Source organism: Hippocampus zosterae, chromosome 14 (genome assembly GCF_025434085.1).
Source record: "Hippocampus zosterae strain Florida chromosome 14, ASM2543408v3, whole genome shotgun sequence".
NCBI classification, from domain to species: domain Eukaryota; kingdom Metazoa; phylum Chordata; class Actinopteri; order Syngnathiformes; family Syngnathidae; genus Hippocampus; species Hippocampus zosterae.
Window position 1 is genome coordinate 9,928,593 of NC_067464.1, and position 20,800 is coordinate 9,949,392.

A 20,800-nucleotide genomic window follows, 5' to 3' on the forward strand; every position below is an offset into this window, starting at 1 on the left:
ACCGGTATGCAATTATGACAAAAACATATATGGCATTCAGCTGCATTGTTGTTTTTCTGGCACAACATGCTTTGTTGTTGCATTGCATATGGGCCGACATGGTGATCGAGTGGTGAGCACGTCCACCTCCGTTCTGAGGTTGAGGGTTTGACGCTGGGCTTTTTTCTGTGTCAAGATTGTATGTTCTCTCCATGCTTAGCAAGTTAATTGAAGACTACTTAATTGTCCTTTGGGGTGAGTGTGAGGGTGAAAAAAATATTTGTCTCTTCTGCTCTGTGATTGGTTGGCTGGAGACCAGTCCAGGGTGTCCTCCTCCTCTTTCCCAAAGTCAGCTGGGATAGGCTCCAGTTTACCTGTGACTCTCATGTGGATATAAATGGCATAGATAACGGATTGATGGATTTTTGTGACGACAGGTCCACAAGGAGTTAAATCGCCTTTCACATCCACCTCAGGCCTGCCCTCCACCACGCCTTCATCCACCTCCTCCATTCCAGCCTCCGTGACTCTGCATCTCCAAAGCATTGACCTTACAAATGAGCACGCTGCATCATTGTGGGAATTGGTGCTTCTGGGCGGGACAAAGTAACTCTACATTGCACCGCCCAGAGAGCACACATCAGTGAGTGCAGCAGAGAGGCAGGCACATCCTCCGCTCGCTGCAGGGATCAAATCTGCACCATCTGACGCTCAAGGATTTATGGGTTTAGTCAAAATTGCTTTTCCCACTGTGGAGATTAAGCACCGGAGGACGTAGGATGTTTTCCACCCGGGCCGTAGAATAAACCAGTGTAGCTTTGCTTTGCTTGCTGCTTTTTTTTCTTTTCTTTCAAAGTAGGAGCTTAGATGCTGGATGAGGGAGTGCCTGAGGAAGTAGTTGGAGCCCAAGAAAGGAGCACGTTCTGACTGACAGGAAACAGAGAGAGAAAAAGGTCCGTCCTCCGGGGAATGTGAGCCATGCGGGTGGATACTGCGCTTGTGTTCTTCATCTGTGCCTGCCTGGCAGGCGCCGCCGGGAAGATGGCTCGGTCGCGGGGTCACAAACTGGAGACCTTTAAACAAAGCAGGTACAAACGGGGGCAAAGCAATGAACGTGCGCGCTTGTTGCTTCAGTCGCTTGTGCTGTGTATGCTTGAAAAGGAGTTCATCAGGTTGGATTGACAGGATGTGGGCCAGCGTTTCCTGTGTCACCTGTGTGCTACCTCGCCCCTCCCTTTTGGGATTTTTTTTTTTTCCATACAACAGATTGGAGCGCAAGGGAGACCTAAATCCCTACATCTATTTATGAACCGCTGACGAGTTGTTTTGCCCCACAACCGCTCCAGACAACCTTTCCTCACCCAGGGTTTAGGTCTTGCTCACCATTTCTGCAATTAAAACGTATATTTATTACCCATTGGTTTTAATAAGTGTTTAGAGTCGATTATTAAATGATGGAAAAGGCTAGTCAGAAATAATTCTTTGTGACGTACGCTGAAAAAAATGGTGTGTTGCGTTTACTCAATTTTATTTTGTCAAGTCGTTTAAATCATCTGGATACAGATTTTTTTTTTTTAAGTGGACTATTCATCCACTAAAAAAAAAGCGTCTAAATCCAGATCATTCTATTGTGTGCAGCAACTTGACAGAATAAAATAGAGCACATTCCACGCCATTTTTTTTCATTGTATATTTCCTGAAAAGTGACTCCAAAATGAATCAATCCATCCGTCCATTTTCTTTATCACGTGTGTCCTCATTGAGGTTGCAGCGTAGCTGGATCTTATCCCAGCTGATTTTGGGCAAAAGGTGGGTTACATCCCGGATGGGTCACCACCCAATAGCAGGGCATACATACACTGAGAGTGCCTCCCGATTAATTCATTAAAGTAGTTAGCAAAAGCAGATGAGGGCTGGCAAAACGGAAATTGTGCTCATTGACCACATACAGTCTGCCATTCAAATTCCAAAATAAATACCACAGGAAGTGTTATAAAAACAACAACAAATGTTCAAATTTATGATGAGAAGCTTCTTTTTTTTGATGATGGCATCATTTTTATTCATTCATCAATGTAGTGTGGCCCTCAGAAGACTGAACTCGAATGGCTCCCAACAGGGAACAAAAAGTACCCATCCCTGAGCCAGACTAATACATTAATTGAATTGTTTCCAAACTTTAACTATGCATCCATTAGGTTGACGGCGACATTTGTTTTTGAGTGGAGATATAGATTAAAGATGCCCTGTGATTGGCTGGCAACCAATTCAGGGTGTCCCCCGCCTACTGCCCGAAGACAGCTGGGATAGGCTCCAGCACCCCCCGCGACCCTAGTGAGGATCAAGCGGCTCGGAAGATGAATGAATGAATGAATGAATATAGATTAAAGATTCGCTTTCATCATAAATTTACAACTTCATGAAAAAATAATTGTGAGTCATAATCATAAATTAAAAGATGTGCAATGAGTATAGAACTGGACTCCTTTGATAGCTAAAACCAAGAAGAACTGCACTTGCAGACACAAGTTCCCATCGTTTCACATTTACAATCAGTTTTCTCATCCAATACGGTATCGGTTGAGTCGTAGCCTGTGGCTGCAATGAACTTCTGATTGCACGATTTCTGTTGAAGATGATAAGACTCTCATAAATGCCAAGTTTAGCGACAGCAAAGCCCAACATATCACATAATCCTACTGCCTTTAGATACACTATCATTTGTCCAGATGTTGTTTCAGAGATCAGTGGAGACATGAAACAGCTAAGCATCATCAGCCGGAATGAACGAGCCTCAGGTCATTTGGGCTGCGACTCTGCCAGTGTGCACCATTTTGTCGCTAATCATCTCACGGCTGATTTGTGGTTGTCAAGTAGAACGAGGAGCACGGTCATGGATGCAAACGTGATTGAAAGCCGTAATCCCTGCGGGCGCCTGTGTTGTTTTCTTCTCAAATCTGGAGTCATCTTTTCTGTGGTTCAGTCAGCAGCTCAACCCTTATTTCTTTATTATTATTATTTTTTTAACATGAAATTGGAAATGAGTCAATCTCTTCCTGGGTCTAGTTGTTGTCATCATGGGGCCTTTATTAACTGTAACAGCAATAATTTAAATGCCTTTTTGAGATTACTGTATTTGCTTGGGAGGGTCAGCTCCTTTAATGTAAAGACTTAAAAAAAAAGACTCTCCAGTGTAACTTCTTTCGTTTTTATTGGTGTGGATTTATTGTTGCTTTTACACTGGTCATCAGTAAATTTTAATCAGAGATGGTTTTATCTGTCCCAAAATGATTTTTTTCCGCAGATTAAAACACACACACACACACACACACACACACACACACACACACACACACACACACACACACACACGCACACACACACACACTAATAAACCAAATACATCCTTTTTTTACGCATTATGTTTTTGGGATATTTTCAATTATTACTTTTGAGATTAACCTCCAAAGGCGCAATGCAGATTTTACTATGCATTGTAATTTATAGCTATGGCATTTCAGAAAGAAATTTCACCTGTTGCATGATGCATAACCTAACCCTTAATTCATATAGATAACATATTACTTATACTTAATTTATTATTATTAATAATAGTAGTAGTCGTAATAGCAATAGGAGTAGGATTGCCATTATGAAAATATAATAAGAATTATAAGCCATAAAAAGAAAGAGGACAGTTAAATCTTTCTTTCTTTATTTATTATTTTATCTGTGTTTTACTATTGGTCTTGGCTGTAAGGTGTCCTTGAGTGTTGTGAAAGGCGCTTACAAATGTGATGTATTATTATTATTATTATTATTTGGAATCAGTGCAAAATATTCATCTGGAAAACTTTACTTGAAACTGCGATTAAAAAAAAAGTAAATATTTATTGACCAGTGTTTGTAGGTGAACATAATAATCAATGTTGAAAATGTAGGTAATATAAGAATGAGTTAAGGCACATACGCAACACACCAACACATAAGTGTCAAACTCAGGTCCTGGAGGGCCGTGTTTTCCATGACTTGGAAAACATGCAGGGCAGCGGCCCTCCAGGACCTGAGTTTGACACTTATGTGTTGGTGTGTTGCGTATGTGCCTTAACTCATTCTTATATTACCTACATTTTCAACATTGATGTCTGAGACTTGGAAAACATGCAGGGCAGCGGCCCTCCAGGACCTGAGTTTGACACCTATGCACTAACAAAACAGTACCAAGAGTATTTACACGTTACGGTATCAGTTTACTTCTTTACATTCTCTTTGACACAAGTAATTTGAGTTACGAGCTTGGTCACAAAACAAATGAATCACCTTGGTCAGTAGGCTAATACATCATATTTCAATCTTGATTTTGGAATGTTTGAGTGAGCAGTCTGGACGGAGATATGTGTAATGCATCTTCTCTGATCATCGTCACGTTTTACCTCCCGCCAGTTTCCTCCGATGTCGTGTCTTGGAAGGGCACAAAATGTAATTTAAAAAAAACAAAAAAACACTTGTGGGGTTTATGCTCCCTGAGAGCTGAAGTCACACGAGGTTTTTGACTTACTCTTATACCCGCTTCTAAGGTTACATACTGTGCACAATCCTCTCCATGCTGGGAATTATCTCTCATTTCTCGTCGCATAATGCACCCTCCCAGAAGTGTGAAATTACCCAAACACACTGCTGCTGCTGCGTGTTATGAGTGTGTTTAATGTTTCTTAGATTAATCGTCCATGATGTTCACTTGTGAGATTCAAATTGACTGTTGTAGTTTAATTGAGTAGGGCTACGATTAGGGCTCCCCCGAGGCTGCAGCACACAGGGGAAAGTGCTGCGAGGTAAAGCGGAGTGCAGACAGCCAGTCGGTTGTGTTCTGATGACAGTCCGAAAGGGGATTGGAGCGTCATTTCTGCCAAGAGGATTAGGAACCAGCTGTTGGATGCAAGCAGACGAGTAGCACCCATCGGCCATCGGTGCAGCCGGCGCCCATGATTTGCCCTTATTTTCTCCCCCATCCCCCACTCCCTCCCTTCTCCTTTTCTTTCTTTGCTCCTGCTTCTGTGCTGTCGTCTTTATGTTCGTCTGTGCTTGTCAGAGGGATTTGTCTCCGTCTGTCACAACACGCTGGACTCCATTAATCCATTTTAGAGGGTTTGGAATTCATCTTTTCTCTCTCGCTCTCGTGCCGCATGTGGCATGACGAAAGCCGACTAAGCCATGAACGTATACTGACGGCACGCCCCTGGAAGAGTAACATCACTCAACTTGGACGCCATGAGGAAATGATGCCCTTTTGGCCTATGTGTGATTGATGCTGGGACACGAGAGATCTTGACAGAAGAGCAAATGGTCAAATGTGTCTTCTTGTAAGCCTATGCATTGTTTATAGTCCATACATATAGTGGATATAAAAGTCTACACACCCTGTTGAAATGTCAAGTTATTGTGATATAAAAATAATTGACCAAGGCAAATTATTTTAAAAACCTTTTTTCATCACAAATGTTACCGGTGAACAACACATGTGGAAAAAAAAGAAAGCTTTGATCTTTTCCAGAGGGTTAGTAAGAACGACTGAAATATTGTGGTTGTGCAAATGTGCACACCCTTATAACTAGGACGTGGCTCTGTAGAGAACTAAACAGTCACATTCAAGCTCATGTTAAATTAAGGTCAGCACACGACACTCACCATTTTAAAGTACCTCTGATTAATAGCTACTCTTGTGGACTTTTCCTGACATTTCATTTGCACTAAGGTGTCTATTTTCGAGCCCCGCCCAAATCTAGCGCAAAGCGCAGTCTAAATATGCGCATGAGTAGGGTTTTCTTTCTTTTGGTATTTTCATATACGAGCACAGTGAGGAAGGGGCGTTTGCGCTGTTGTGGGAGTGAACAAAGATGTCTTACTTTGTAATGGGGATTTGACATCTAACAGGGCAAAAATGTAAGTAACTGTACGCATCTTTGAATGCTGACCAGTTATTTTGAAGATAAGCAAAGTCGCCTGCTCATGCACTAGTCTGCACTCTGTGTAGCTGCTCAAAATACTGATTGTCCTGACCGTCACCACTTCCCAACATGATCAAATGAGAGCGCAAGATGCGGAGGGGGAGAAGGCTCCCTTGACAGATCTGTGAATGGTGTCTCGCTATGGGACTCCATTCATTCCTTGAAAAGTCAGCGCATGAGAGGGACACACAGTCTTAGACCTTCTGGAAGATGAAATAAACTCACTGGAGTCCATGTAGGAGATTGAAGCGTGCAAAGTACATTTATACGGGACTGCAAATAGACCTCCCACAGGTGGGTGGTCTAAAGAATTGGTCAGGGCAATCACAGATCACCGCTGCGAAGTGGGCAGCGTATTACACCCCGGTCATTCATATCCGTCCGTGCCTTTGAGGATGTTTTAATAGTTATAAAAAAGATGATAATAATGGGTTATTCAATGAATCTGCAATAATTCAGAGCATTCAGTTCGAGTTCATTTAACTTCATGTATTCAAGGACAACGATGACATCCAACACACGCACTGTATCAGCGGAGTGTAGAATTTGTCTGCCTTACTTTGGTCAAATTGACCTAAATCACGTTGGTCTAAAATCGAGTCTATTTTCTGTTAGCAAATTGTCAAGTGTGCCACGGGAATTTAAAAGAAAACGCCCTCATTCTGCCGGAATGTACATTGAGAGGCAGCACAAACTGCCAAATTCCGAAATATGGTAGCACATAATTTCTATTTGTTAATGTTCTGGGAATTCATTTTTACAATATGCATTGAGATTCTTTTGACTGTGAGGCAAACTTGCCAACCACAACCACTCTAAAATGTATTTACTTTCTGTCAATGATCAGGTCCCGAAGGGAAACAAGAATGGATGGAGGTTCAGGTCACAAAACAGGAGGGTGAGTTTTTTGTTTGTTTGTTTGTTTGTTTGTTTGTTTGTTTGTTTTTTGTGTGGAGGCATTCTATTTTTATTCCATATCTTCTCTTTGTAGTGCTAATTGTAAACACTGGGATTCGATTCAATGCTGCATTCTATTGATTGTGTGAAATTGATTGACTTGTCAAAATCGAAAGATAGGAGTGCTGACTCTTTAAAGAAGAACAGCATGATAATAACGATGCAGACTCCCCGTATGGCATAACGTTATTCGTTTGTATTCCATGGTATTTTTTGGAGAGTATAATTAGGAAAAAATCAGCGTGATACAAAGCTGATGACAAAGATAAAGGCCAAGATGAGCTGGTGCTCATCAAGGAGTTCAGAGCATTTAGAAATTATCCCATCACGTTAAAAGTAATAGCAAGCACATAACAAAAATCATTTCGTTTATTCCCTTCACAGTGAATCGCGGAAATTTAGTTAAATGGCCCATGTCTACTTTAATTGTTTTTATTTCTGCAGCCCAATCTACAAGAGAAGCCCTGACATGACAAAATCTCTGATGACAAAATCGGAGCAGCTTCTCAGAATAGATGACCACGATTTCACCATGAGGCCGGCGTTTGGAGGTCAGCCAAGAGTTTTGTGTTAATGACTTTTATGTGTGGGTTGTGCAAAAAAAAATACATAAATAAATTATATATAGATATATTTGTTTGCGGCGGCCCGGTAGTCCAGTGGTTAGCACGACGGCTTCACAGTGCAGAGGGACCGGGTTCGATTCCAGCTCCGGCCTCCCTGTGTGGAGTTTGCATGTTCTCCCCGGGCCTGCGTGGGTTTTCTCCGGGTGCTCCGGTTTCCTCCCACATTCCAAAAACATGCGTGGCAGGCTGATTGAACACTCTAAATTGTCCCTAGGTGCGAGTGTGAGCGTGGATGGTTGTTCGTCTCTGTGTGCCCTGCGATTGGCTGGCAACTGATCCAGGGTGTCCCCCGCCTGCTGCCCGAAGACGGCTGGGATAGGCTCCAGCACCCCCCGCGACCCTAGTGAGGATTAAGCGGTTCAGAAAATGGATGGATGGATATTTGTTTGCTTTTGCAGCCATATGAGCGTTGTTCTGTCACTTGTTTGGGCCAAATTGTTCTGTAAGCTGAGCTCTCAGTCTTTGGTTATCAAAGCAAGTTGTGCTATGACAGTCATAGCTGAGCTCATTTAGCTGTCGCCTGTCTTCTACCACTCACTCGGTATGGTATAAGGGGATTTGAAGAATTGTGGGCTGAAATGTATTTGTGCAATAAACACATGCAAGCTTATGCGAATATACACTCACTACGCATCACATTATTGAGATCCAACAAACAGTGGATAATTTTAATTGACACTGGAATATACATATACAGTATGTGATATATACCGTATACGATATCTATAATTCACAACGGATTTTAAATTGCAACAGTAAAAAATGACCGTATATCATGAAGAAGAAAAAAAAAAAACATGTAAGTCACTGCAAAGTAAAAGTCACATTTTTGTGAGTGAAATACAATATATTACAAAAAACGAGACCAGGAACGCCAGAGCTCAGGCTCGCACCCAAAATCTTTGTCCCCGTATAATATATTCAAAGCAGAGCAAATACCGGAAATTATACCGGAGACAAATTCCTTGTGTGTTCTACATACTTGGCCAATAAAGATGATTCTGATTCTGATTCTGATTCTGATTTTTCATGCAACTCTCTCTTATTTTGAACTGTATGTCTTGAACATAAACTGTTCTTTCATTGCTGCCGATGAGACAAACCGTGACTCACATCACATGAGCATCACTAAACAAATATTTTCCCGCATCACACTTTGACTGCACGTCTATGAAAGAACAAGCACGAGCTGGATTCATCCTGCCGCTGCATCAACTTTGATCCTTTATTGCGACCTCATTGTGTTCGTGCACTTATCGCAAAGTCGCAAAGCAGAAATAGGTCATATGGACTGTAGAATCCCAGCCAGACTGATTTGCAGGGTTGAATGTTGAAACTAAATATATTGTTTATGAGTGACTTTTGATTTAAAAAAAAAAACTGACGGTGAAAGCATTTGGTGTGAACTTAGTATGACTGTATTTCAGGGCCTCCCATTCCAGTCGGAGTAGATGTTCAAGTGGAAAGTTTGGACACCATCTCTGAAGTGGATATGGTGAGAAACTAAACAATAGCATTCATCAATCCATCCATTATCTATTTTCTTCCACTTGTCCAGTTTGGGTGACGGGGTAGCAGCTTTAGCAACACATATAGTCTAGTTGGGCGAACGCCATGCCGAGGGTGGAGAACTGGGCCGCTGTTCTATGGTGCAGACAAAAACCACCTTGTTCCTCCCTGGATCCGAGATTCATCTTCCTGACGGACCCTCCTCTCCAGCACCCCTAAGGAGACCGTACCAAACACACACCCCAGTCCCTGCTTTTAAGGGGGACCACCACACCAGTCTGCCAATCTAGAGACACCATCCCCGATGTCCACACAATATTGTAGAGATGTGTCGCCTATGACAGCCCCACACAAGAACCAGAATGAGTCCCACCTCCAGACCTGGCTCCACAGGGGGCCCCTGGTAACTCGTGTCTGGGTGAAACAAACCAAGCCCGATATTTGTATTCATCATAAGGGGTCTTTGAGCCATGCTTTGCCCGGTGACCCGGCCAGAGGCATAAAGACTTAGCTCCTACAATCACACGAACCCCTCCACCGTGATAATGATATGGCTAACGGGTAATAAAATATATTTCTTCCCTTTAGGACTTCACCATGACACTATATCTGCGTCACTACTGGAAGGACGAGAGGCTGTCCTTCCCCAGCACTAACAACCAGAGCATGACCTTTGACAGTCGCCTGGTGAAGAAGATTTGGGTCCCGGACATGTTCTTCGTGCACTCTAAGCGCTCCTTCATCCATGACACCACCACCGACAATGTCATGCTAAGAGTTTATCCTGATGGCAACGTCCTCTACAGCCTCAGGTAAACACAACAGAGGGGAAACATTTCATTCAATCTTTTTTTTTTTTTTTTGTCTGAGTTGTGGTTTGCAAGATATCACACTGAAGCTTATTGCCTACCTTATTAGTAACAATGCTTTGAAAAAACATGTCAGGATGAGGCAGTGTATTTCTAGGTGGCCGAATCAACGTGGTAAACATTGAAGATATAATGTCAAAGGTTGGTCGAAAGGGGTCAGGACTATACACTACATTTTTTCATTTCACAGAACAATTTTCCTGGACAAAGAAATTGAATTATTCATGGGTTGTTGTGTGAAAGTGAAAGAATGGTCAGAAAAAAGAAAAGAAAAAAAAAGCTGTTCCCTGAAACACAGTGTGGATAAAATTGAATTGTTTATGCAGACTACAGTACAGCATTTAAACAGAACAAACAACTGGGATCTGTCTTGATATAATATACAATAACTGTAATCACAGGACAATAAAAATGTGATATTGTCTTCAATTCATCCCAGAACAATATGAAACGATTTGTGAAATGTTCAGTGAAGGAATAATAGCAGCCATTGTGCTCTGGTTGCAAGGCACCTCACCGTGCGTGTGCGTGTGTGTGTGCGCGCGCGCCTGTGTGCCCGTACATGCCCTGTTTGTGTCTTGTAAATTAGGGTCACGGTCACCGCCATGTGCAACATGGACCTCAGCCGCTTCCCTCTGGATACCCAGACGTGCTCTTTGGAGATAGAAAGCTGTGAGTGGATTCTGATTCATCACTGCATCTTTCATATCTTGACAAAAGCCTCCCAAGAGCGATGCCCACATGAAAAGAAAAACAAACAAACAAGCACACCTCCTTTTTATCTTGTGTTCTGCAACATCTGATACAACCAGATGCAGCGCGCGATATATAGTTTGACCTAAATGAACACTGGAGTTGGGTGTTTTAAACTCAGTTAACTCAGCGTGGCCCATTTGGGCAAATTCAACGATTTCCATCATAGTCCTCGAAAATTAGAATCGGAGTCTACCAGAATAATTATCTTATGATAAATACACTTTACAACAGTTGTGACGTGTAACATTTTGGAGGTGAGCAAGAGTGCATGCAATGAACTCATTTGCACAGCGGCATGTAAATACGGTGGGCGTGGCACGGTGAGGAACAATCAGTTCGCGCATTACTTACCGTTTTTCATATGACTGTTTGACTAATGTTGTCGGTTAGTGATGGGCTATGACGCTTTCCCGATTTCCATCTTACGTCACCCGGGTAGAAACAGAAATGGATTGAACATCGAGGAACCCCTGTGCTATATTTAGAGATGTTTTTCATCCGATTCATGAATTAATCAACCAAATAAATGACAGATCAACTATTGTAAAGGCCTAGATTAGAATAAATGCCTGATATACATTTATGTTGAGAATAGTAATCATTGAACTTTGAACCAACTTTGAACCACTTTGTTCAAGTTCAGGGCGGGCGGGGGGCCGGCGATTGTCATGGTTTAGTTTGTTCCCCGTTCTCACAGATGCGTACACGGACGACGACTTGATGCTTTACTGGAAGAAAGGCAACGAATCCCTGAACACGGACGACAGAATATCCCTTTCCCAGTTCCTCATCCAGAAATTTCACACCACCACCAAGCTGGCTTTCTACAGCAGCACAGGTAATCTCCTCCTTCCAAACGCCAGCATCCACACGAGATTCCAATTCTACTCGTTTAGCTTTCAGAGGCTCTCCCACACTGCGGATCAGTGTGGGAGAAACTCCGAAGGCAAATTCCAGCTCGATGTAAACTGTGCTCCTTGCGCTATACCGCGCTAGTATTTAAATTTCACACTGACATCCAATGTATCAAATGACTTCGAACAACTTGTGCGGCGCTTTGAAGGCCCTGCAGCGGTTTTCCGAGCGCCCATCTCTTCCCTGCTTGCAAGAGCCTCTGAAGTGTTAAAAGGATTTTGCGCGCTATCTTCCCTTGCCAGAAATAGCATGAACCTTTTCCTTGAAGTGGTTTCACGTCCAATCAACTGCATGTACACATCACTCTGTGTGTGTGTGTGTGTTTGTTCTCCCCAGGCTGGTACAACCGCTTGTACATCCACTTCACCCTGCGGCGCCACATCTTCTTCTTCCTGCTGCAGACCTACTTCCCCGCTACGCTCATGGTCATGTTGTCTTGGGTGTCCTTCTGGATCGACCGCAGGGCCGTACCTGCTAGAGTCCCCTTAGGTAAGAACTCTCCCCCCCCCCCCCCCCCCACACACACACACACCCTCCTTTCAGTCTACTCCAGAGATCAGCCCTTTCCGGTTTTGGAGTAATGCAGCTTTAATGTTCACAAAGGAAGGCTTTTAAAGAAAGCCCATCCAACGGGGCTCCTCCGTAGCCTGGATTAGTTCGAGACTGAATTCCGTAGAAATTGGCACGAGATGCTTTCATTCAAGGGAAATGAAAGAATGAAAATGTATGCTTGACGATTGGGCAGATGAATACGGGACATCAAACTATATCATAGCAATCTGCAGATACCAAAACTAATTTACTCCTAAAATCCAATTATTCAAATGTGATGAGATCCCGACAGTGACATGACATCATGAGAAAAATTGCAATGCGTACACTCAATTCCTGAAACGTGGCACGTTGTCAAGCTAACAAAACAAAAAAAAAAGAACTGCCATGAAGCAAACGGGATTAGCCATGTATTAGTTGACTCATTTGCTTCACATTGTTTTGAATGTTGACTTTGCAAAATCTGAAAACTGTTTGGAAAACTGTGTTTTCATTTCCTTTCCCATTTGTTCAGGTTTTAAATCAATGCTTCCTCTAGAACAGTGGTTCACAAGTAGGCTACCGCTTTAAAAAATACCCTCCAAGTACCCTCCTAATGACTGTAGCGTAATAGGCCCACATGTTCATCAAAAAATGAGGGAGAGGTTTTGTTGTTCCCTAAAAATCATATTTCATGTTTTTGTTTGACACGACAGCGTTATGCACCAAAATTCCCAAACTGCACTGAAATAGAGAGGGGGAAAGTGTACCTAAATAATGATGCAATTAAAATGTATGGCAAGGACGCTCCCATAGCTGATGTCATGTTGTGCCTCTTTGGACAGCAAACTAGTTGAGACTGAATCAAATGTTGGTTGCAGCCAGTCATGTACTCCATTTTAACAATTCATTAATTGTTAATTAATTAACAATTCATTCCAGTTAATCAACGAGTCTATTCTTGGGTCCATTCTTAACATTGACATTGGGTATGAATTACCTTGGGTTCTTCTTAAAGTCACAACTCACGGTAACATTTCATTTGTTTTAGGTGTTTTTTTGGGGTGGGGTGGGGGGGGGCGGGTTCCAGTGTTCATGCAGTTCTAAACATAATTTAGGCTAAATTTGACCTTTGGGTTATTTGACTTTAGACTCCACACGATTATTTTTAATGAGATGGTCAAACCGAAATGGTCTAAACTGCTGTTTCCATGGCACCGACTTACTAAGCAGAATAATGCTGCTCGGAGGAGTAGCGGAGGAAGTTCGGAAAGGCTCTCATTATGTCGTTTTTCTTCAAATTCGTTTGGGCTCAATCAATAAAAATGGCCTGCCAAGTCATGCACTCTATGTTGTCCCAATTACCGGTACTTCAAGACCTGATCAGTCAAGAAAGAAATTGTTCACATTCATTCACATTGGTCAATCTGTGCCGTTTAATCAAGTTGGGAAAGAAGGCAACACTCCCTATTCATGTGCGTCATGAATTTTAAAAAAAAACCTTCCTGATTTTTAATGCATGTTTTTTCTCCTTCAGCCTCACAAATAAAAAGCTGTTTATTTCCTAATGTGACAATCTAAAGCCGGAGGCCCACCACAGAGGACAGCTGCAGGCATACTGTGTCCTACATCCTTACATGCAGTCTGACCTTGCTGTGGAGCACAACCACGCAAATAATCGCATCTCATGCCGTTCAGTATTGCGATCTGTTTTTGTGTCTGATTTCATACGGGCTTATAGCCAGCTGAGATGTATTTTTTTTTGTGTGCGTGTGTGTGCGTTTCTCTTGGCAGGGATCACCACTGTGCTCACCATGTCCACCATCATCACCGGGGTCAACGCCTCCATGCCGCGGGTGTCCTATATCAAGGCGGTGGACATTTATCTGTGGGTCAGCTTTGTTTTTGTCTTCCTGTCGGTGATAGAGTACGCCGCCGTCAACTACCTGTCCACCGTGCAGGAAAGGAAAGAGAGGAAGCTCAGGGAGAGAGTAAGTGTTGCTGGGTTTTTTTGCCGTTTAAATTATTAATGGAGCATTTAACCTGGGGCATGTTGAAAAATGCGCTTTCATATTGTCACCTGCGGTGTTTATGTGCTGCACTGCACTTGGGCAAACAAATTGCCCGAAGAAGATTAAAATATTTGTTTTGAAGGCCTCGGTAAACAACAGAGTACCCACTGGGGGATTTATTAAAGCCAATAAGAACTAAATTGTTTCGTTTTCAGATCCATTTTTTTCCCCATATGCAGAACACATAGTGTTTAAAAAAAACTGCTTGTTGCCTGGAGGAAGATTTCCTCTCCTACGATGTGCAAAAGACCGAAACTAATAAAAAAAAGTAAACGGATAATGGATGATTGGATGACGCAAATTCAAATCTCTAGTCTTATTTTCCATCTTAAATGGCCTCACGGACTGGTGAAAATTCAAACTAAAATCCATGTTACATGTCACATACTTGGCACAGGCAAGAAAGATTAATATAATGTCGTGAGTACATTTTCCCCAGGGGAAAAATATTGAAATAATCTACTCCTGGCTCAGTCACCATCATAACACCTTTTATAGCTGTGCTTTTTAAAGCAACTTTTGCATATATTGCATCATACACATGTTTAGTCATCATGTTATGTCACTAAATTAAATTAAGATGCAGTACAATAAAACTACTCACTCTTTGATGACGTGACGGAAGTGGAGTGAGGCTTGCTTCCGATGACATAATGCATTGTGCTAATCAATGCTAAAAACTAAATTCAACCATGACCCTAACGAAGCCAGGCACCATAATTAGTTTTTTTAAAACTGGTTGGATATGTCATATTAAAAGACGGCTCTAAATTGGTACAGGCAATAAAGAATAATACATAATCTGGTATGTTAATTTGCAATACATATGTTAAAAATTGCATCACTTGAAGCTTCTCTTGAGACCATGGCCAATTATTGGTGGGACTTCTTTTCATGGATGGATGAAAGCTTAACCTCATCATATTTTTTTTTAAATCAATAAAATGATAAATCCCATGTTTGATATGGTTGCTTGCTTGTGTGATCAGGCCCTTTCCGAGCCACGACTGGTTAGCTGGGATAGGAAATGCATGGTCGCTTGTTTTCATATCTGCTTACTTTCGTGGCGAAATTTTACACCTGTGAGACAGTCACTTTAATATGACTTGTGTTTTGCACAACTCATTCTTTTTGCCTTCCATCCTTCCAACCATCCATTTTCTGATCCGCTTAACCTGACAAGTGTTGGGGGGAGTGCTGAAGCCTATCCCAGTTGTCTCTGGGCAGTCGGAGGGGGGGACACACCCTGAACTGGTTGCCAGCCAATCGCAAGGCACACAACTATTTGAGCTCATGCTCACACTTAGGGACAAGCAACCTGCCACACATGTTTTTGGAATGTGGGAGGAAATTTGAGTACCCAGAGAAAACCCATGCAGGCACGAGGTGAACATGCGAACTCCACACAGGAAGGCCGCAGCCGGAATCAAACGCTGCACCTCTGCACTGTGAGGCGGATATGTTAACCAGTCGTGCAGCCTTCTATTTGCCCTTCAATTTGAAATACTTTTACAAAATTAGATTTAAAAGACATGCCCCATTTAAATTGACATGACCACCATCGTAAATGTATAAATACAAAGCAACTAATTTGGGCAACTCAAAATTAATTCAACGAAGGTGACACGCCAGCACCACTCTGTCCGGACAGAACGGTAATTTCAAATTAAATTACCTTGTTCCTGTTTCCTTATTTAATTATTTATATTAATTTCTATTGACTTTTCTGTCCTTTTGACTTGAAATTAAGGATTAATAGTAAGAATTTGTTCTAATATACAGTAATTATATTGATGAATTTCACCCGATTTTTAGCGCCCGGTACAGTCCATGGTGTCTTTAGCATCTGAGCAGGAAGTAATTTTATTTTGTTTTAGTCTCATTCGACAATTAATTGTTAACTTTATACTTTGAGGTTCCATTCGTACGGCGTCGACATAACCCAAGCTAGTACAGAAATCTATATGTCGATCACGAGCCTGCGCTAATGCAATCTTCAATTTTTGTTGGAGTAATAGCGGCAGCAGAACCACCTCTCTGCCATAATTATAAAATAATTAAATGAAAAATATTCATCATGGCCGGGCAACCCGGTAGTCGAGTGGTTAGCAAGTCGACTTCACAGTGCAGAGGTATCGGGTTCGATTCCAGCTCCGACCTCCCTGTGTGGAGTTCGCATGTTCTCCCAGTGCTTGCGTGGGTTTTCTCCGGGTCCTCCGGTTTCCTCCCACATTCCAAAAACATGCATGGCAGGCTGATTGAACACTCCAACTTGTCCCTAGGTATGGGTGTGAGCACCAATGCTTGTTCGTTTCTGTGTGCCCGCCAACTGCCCGAAGACAGCTGGGATAGGCTCCAGCACACCCCGCAACCCTAGTGATGATAAAAGCGGTTCGGAAAATGAATGAATAATTATGGCCGTAAATGAATGCACTTTCTCGTGATAAGGGACAACGTATTCAATAATTGTTCCTTGACGCCAACAGTTCGAGTCAGCCATATGAAATCATCCTTTTTACATGACTTCCTCTCGTTTTAAAACTAATTAAAGTCAACATTACAAGTCAAATAATTCAGCCAATAAGCAACGTGAACGGAATTCTAAATTACCACATGTGTATGCATAAAATATGATGTTAATTTGCAGTGACTGTTTTCGAAATTGCATCAGTGTAAGCCTCTCTCGAGGCCATGGCCAAGCAACGCAGGCCTGGAGCTCACCCAGGCTCCAATATTTCATGGAGCAAATGCCAAGCATATGGAGCCAAACTCACCCACGTACCCCCGAGAAATATTTACAGCGCAAACATCGCCCAATAAATATCTCCAGTTATTTATAGGTTATTGGGAGAAGATAAACAAACGAATACTCATGCTTATTTTTTTTTCTTCACATTTACTTGCCCAGCTGCCCTGCACGTGCGGCATCGGCAACCCGGACGACATGATGATCGACCCTCAAATCACCGGATACGGCGCCATGGACATCAACACCACGGGGAACTACAGTATGCCGGAGAACGGCGGGCGCCAGGATCGAATTCTGGCTCAGGTGGCCCTAAACGATCCGCAACTGACGGGTCAGGTGAAGCCCTCCAGGGGCTACGTGAACATATGGATTGACACGCACGCCATCGACAAATACTCGCGGGTGGTCTTTCCCGGAGCTTACATCCTCTTCAACGTCATCTACTGGTCCATCTACTCGTAAGGTGTGTGCACGGGAGCAACGTGCGCCGTGGCGCGCCAAACTGAGAGGAACTGACTCGTGGCCCGTGGAGGACTTGGTGGAAACGCCACTGAGAACGAGGATCATCGCCTTCTCAACAGCAGCCTCTTACAACCGCTCCAAAGTGTGTGTGCGTGTGTGTGTGTGCGTGTGTGTGTGTGTGTGCGTGTGTGTCGGGTGGGTGGGTGTGGGCATATGTGCGTGCTGCCATGCTGTCACTGTTGTGGCATTCACAGGAAGACGTTTGCTATCGCTTGATGTACCGCCTACTATGACAGGTGAAAGCAGCACTTTTTCAGTCCGCCAGGAATGAACAGATGCAAACGCCGCACAAATATGTTTCTTGTTCTATGTTATGAGTATTAAATTTTTTGGGGGGAGGGGGGGGTCTTTGGTCACAATTGCTCTGAGGTTTTATTTGGACCCGAGCACCAGGCGACATGGAGACTCTCTTCGAATTGCTCTCTTGGTTATTCTGCAGACAGTTCATGGCCTTTTTGAGAGCCTCAACATGCCCGCTATCTATTTATGTATTTATTTATTTATGCATTTATTTTCATAAATGCGTTTATGCTGGTGAAAATTGATGTATTCTTGGGATACCCAGCTTTGAGGCCTGAAACTCACAGTCATGCCTGGAGTGTGAGGCAACAGGAATGATCATTTAAAAGACACTGTTGTTGTGTTATCGTCTCTGATGTTTCATTTTTGTTGCAACAGAGCCAGCCCAATACATAAAAGAAGCTATCCTACGACACGAGTGGAGAATGACAACAACATCTGAAAGCGACCGAGAATCTACCTTGGAAAAAATCTGAAGGGCCTGCGGATCACTGCCTGCCATGTTATCATTCTTACAACAAATGACACATCTTTTTTAAACCTCAGTAAATAAGTATCCAAGTATGAGCACTTGTGTTCTGCCCTCTCAAACGTAGGGGGGAAAAGAGAACATCAGTTTCACCGATCAACATGAAATGTGTGAAATTTGGCGGTGCTCTATCATAACAGCATCTGAAGGTTTTTAGATCAAGTTTTTTATTCTGCTGATTCTGATACCGATCCAAAATTTCCGTCCCTTTATGATACAAAAACAACATTATTTCAAATACACAGTTCAGAAAATATACAACCATAGTTTGCTTCCGTAGTTTTCCACAGAAATGGGTGGCCGATTAATTGGAGCGCCACTAGAACAAGCACACAAAAAAAAAATCTCACTGATCCCTGGGTGAAATTCATCTCTTGTGGTTCAAAATGACACCAATCAGCAAGAAATTGGGTGGACATGTCTATCCTAGCAGGTTAGAAGAAAAAGTCTCAAGGACCCGCAGCAAAACTTGGAATTGGCCATTTTGGGCATATTGCTGGGCTCCATCCATTTTTTTCCCCAAGGATATGTCCTCTTTAGGGTGAGCTGGAGTCAGGGCATACCTTAGATTGGTTGTCAATCAACTGCGTGGCATCATATTAACAAACCATTATTTGCACTCACATTCACACCTACAAACACATCGAGTCTGCATGCTTATTTTTGATATTGGAGGAAGCATGGGAATAAAACAAACTCCACAAAGGAGGCCCTGAGCCAAGATTCGAACACACAACCTCTCAACTGTGAGGCTGGCATGCTAACCATCAAAGTTTAATGATCATTTTGATGTATAGCAATGAAAATGTGAGTCCCCATTCATCACTGCTTGTAACTTTATTTTCGTTTTTTTCATGGCAGGTCAGATCAATTGGTCTTGCGGGTTGTATTTTTTTGGCCCACGTACCCGAGGTTGCCTGCCCCTGAACCAGAACACTGATACAATGGATCATCTCTGCACACTTGCCAATCACTTAGACAACACCGAGCCTCCTCATGACAATCAGCACATGAAATATGATGTATGTTTTCTTGTGTGACTTTCATATGAGTGCTTTGAAGCTACCGTGTTGCATCTTTGTGACTGGGGGGAAAAAAGCACTGGCTAATGTACCTAATCATTAAATGACTATTCTTGATTAATACAAGGACAACTTGTTTTCTCTGTTGAGAGTTGAGACTTGGGAGGACCGCTGTCATCCTACCTGGATACTTACACTCACAACACATTTTGCTGCTTTACGAGTAAATAAATCAAATCAATAAAACTAGACCTGGCTGAGTTTAGGCAACCCTGGACTGGTTGGCAGTCAATTGTAGATACTACCACTACCAATTTTTATGCTGGTGCAAGGCTTGTTTTGCCTGTTTGGGATTTTGGCAGACGGCTCTGTGCCGTGAGCGTTCTGGCACACCAATGGCGTTTCCTTTGGACATGCTCTTCACACACCTGACAATTTGGTGGCTGTAATTCATCAAAAGTTTACCGCAGCTGCAACCAGGTCAATTGGCTCAGGAAGTCTAACGTGATTCTGGTGAATTTGACCGAGGTGCAGGCAGACAGAATGGGGGCTTTGTGTATGTTGTCTGGTGTATTGCGTCACTTTTGATTCATAATAAAGATGTGCATGAAACCATGAAACCCTCTGAAACATTTACACACAGACGCAAACAATCAGGTTGGAGGTCAGTTTCCAAATATCACACTTCACAACCCAAATATGTGATCACCCTGACCAGATTTAGATCAATCTGATTGCAGTTTCTTATGAATATACTTGTGATTGTTCCATTGATCCTTCCTAACTTCTTCCATCATGTCAAGGACTGAGCCTCTCGCACACCGATTTTAAAGGGAATAAGAGGAGCTCCTTTTACTGGCAGTGAATCCAGTCGGGCTGCAATGGCACAAAACGCCCATTTTTGAGCTGCCTGTAGGTGCAAAAATACCAAAACCCAGTCTCACCTGCCTCTGTGCAGATTTAGACCATGCCTCGTGCCAGACTTGTGTTTGATATGAAAATTGAGCCCAGAGTCTTCATTTCACTTAACATGCGTGTATTTGGGAAATGAGAGCAAGTTGGAGTACAATACAATACATGCTGATTTATATAGCGCTTTCACAACAGCGGCAGCTGTAACAAAGCGCTTAACAAAACAGTTAATAAAGTAAAATAATAAACACAACGCATAACATAAAATATGGACAGTCGTGCAGTCCTAACCACTTTTCCATCACACGCTTTGTTGTTTGAAGCAGTTTGAGATGAAAGAGGAGAGAATCAAAGTGTCTTTTAACCAGTGCATCAGAGACGTCATGCTCAAAATGTGCACACGTCGGCTACAAGCTAAGTTTCAAAGTCAACAAGAAGCTGTATCATCCATTGAGGAAAAAAGAGATTGGTTCACTTCTCCTGTCCCATGGAAATCCATTTAAATTCCAAGTGGCGACTCTCGGTTCCAAATAGCATCGGCGCTCTG

General features: G+C 42.6%; 1 protein-coding gene and 1 long non-coding RNA gene across 3 annotated transcripts in view; both read left to right on the forward strand.

Moving 5' to 3' along the window:
• LOC127614931 (uncharacterized) overlaps positions 1 to 20,800 on the forward strand; it is a 276,974-nt gene that overhangs the window by 205,245 nt on the left and 50,929 nt on the right. The window lies entirely within an intron of this gene.
• Positions 514 to 19,407, forward strand: LOC127614917 (gamma-aminobutyric acid receptor subunit rho-1-like). Of its 2 annotated transcripts, XM_052086380.1 has the most exons (11): positions 514 to 932; positions 1,007 to 1,067; positions 6,832 to 6,882; positions 7,386 to 7,492; positions 8,995 to 9,062; positions 9,665 to 9,888; positions 10,535 to 10,617; positions 11,399 to 11,539; positions 11,953 to 12,105; positions 13,942 to 14,138; positions 17,128 to 19,407. In XM_052086380.1, exons 2-11 carry the CDS (start codon positions 1,021 to 1,023, stop codon positions 17,428 to 17,430), a joined length of 1,374 nt encoding a protein of 457 aa, XP_051942340.1. In that variant the 5' UTR covers positions 514 to 932; positions 1,007 to 1,020; the 3' UTR covers positions 17,431 to 19,407. The 2 variants fall into 2 exon arrangements, with proteins under 2 accessions (XP_051942340.1, XP_051942339.1); XM_052086379.1 differs by having other exon boundaries at positions 514 to 1,067.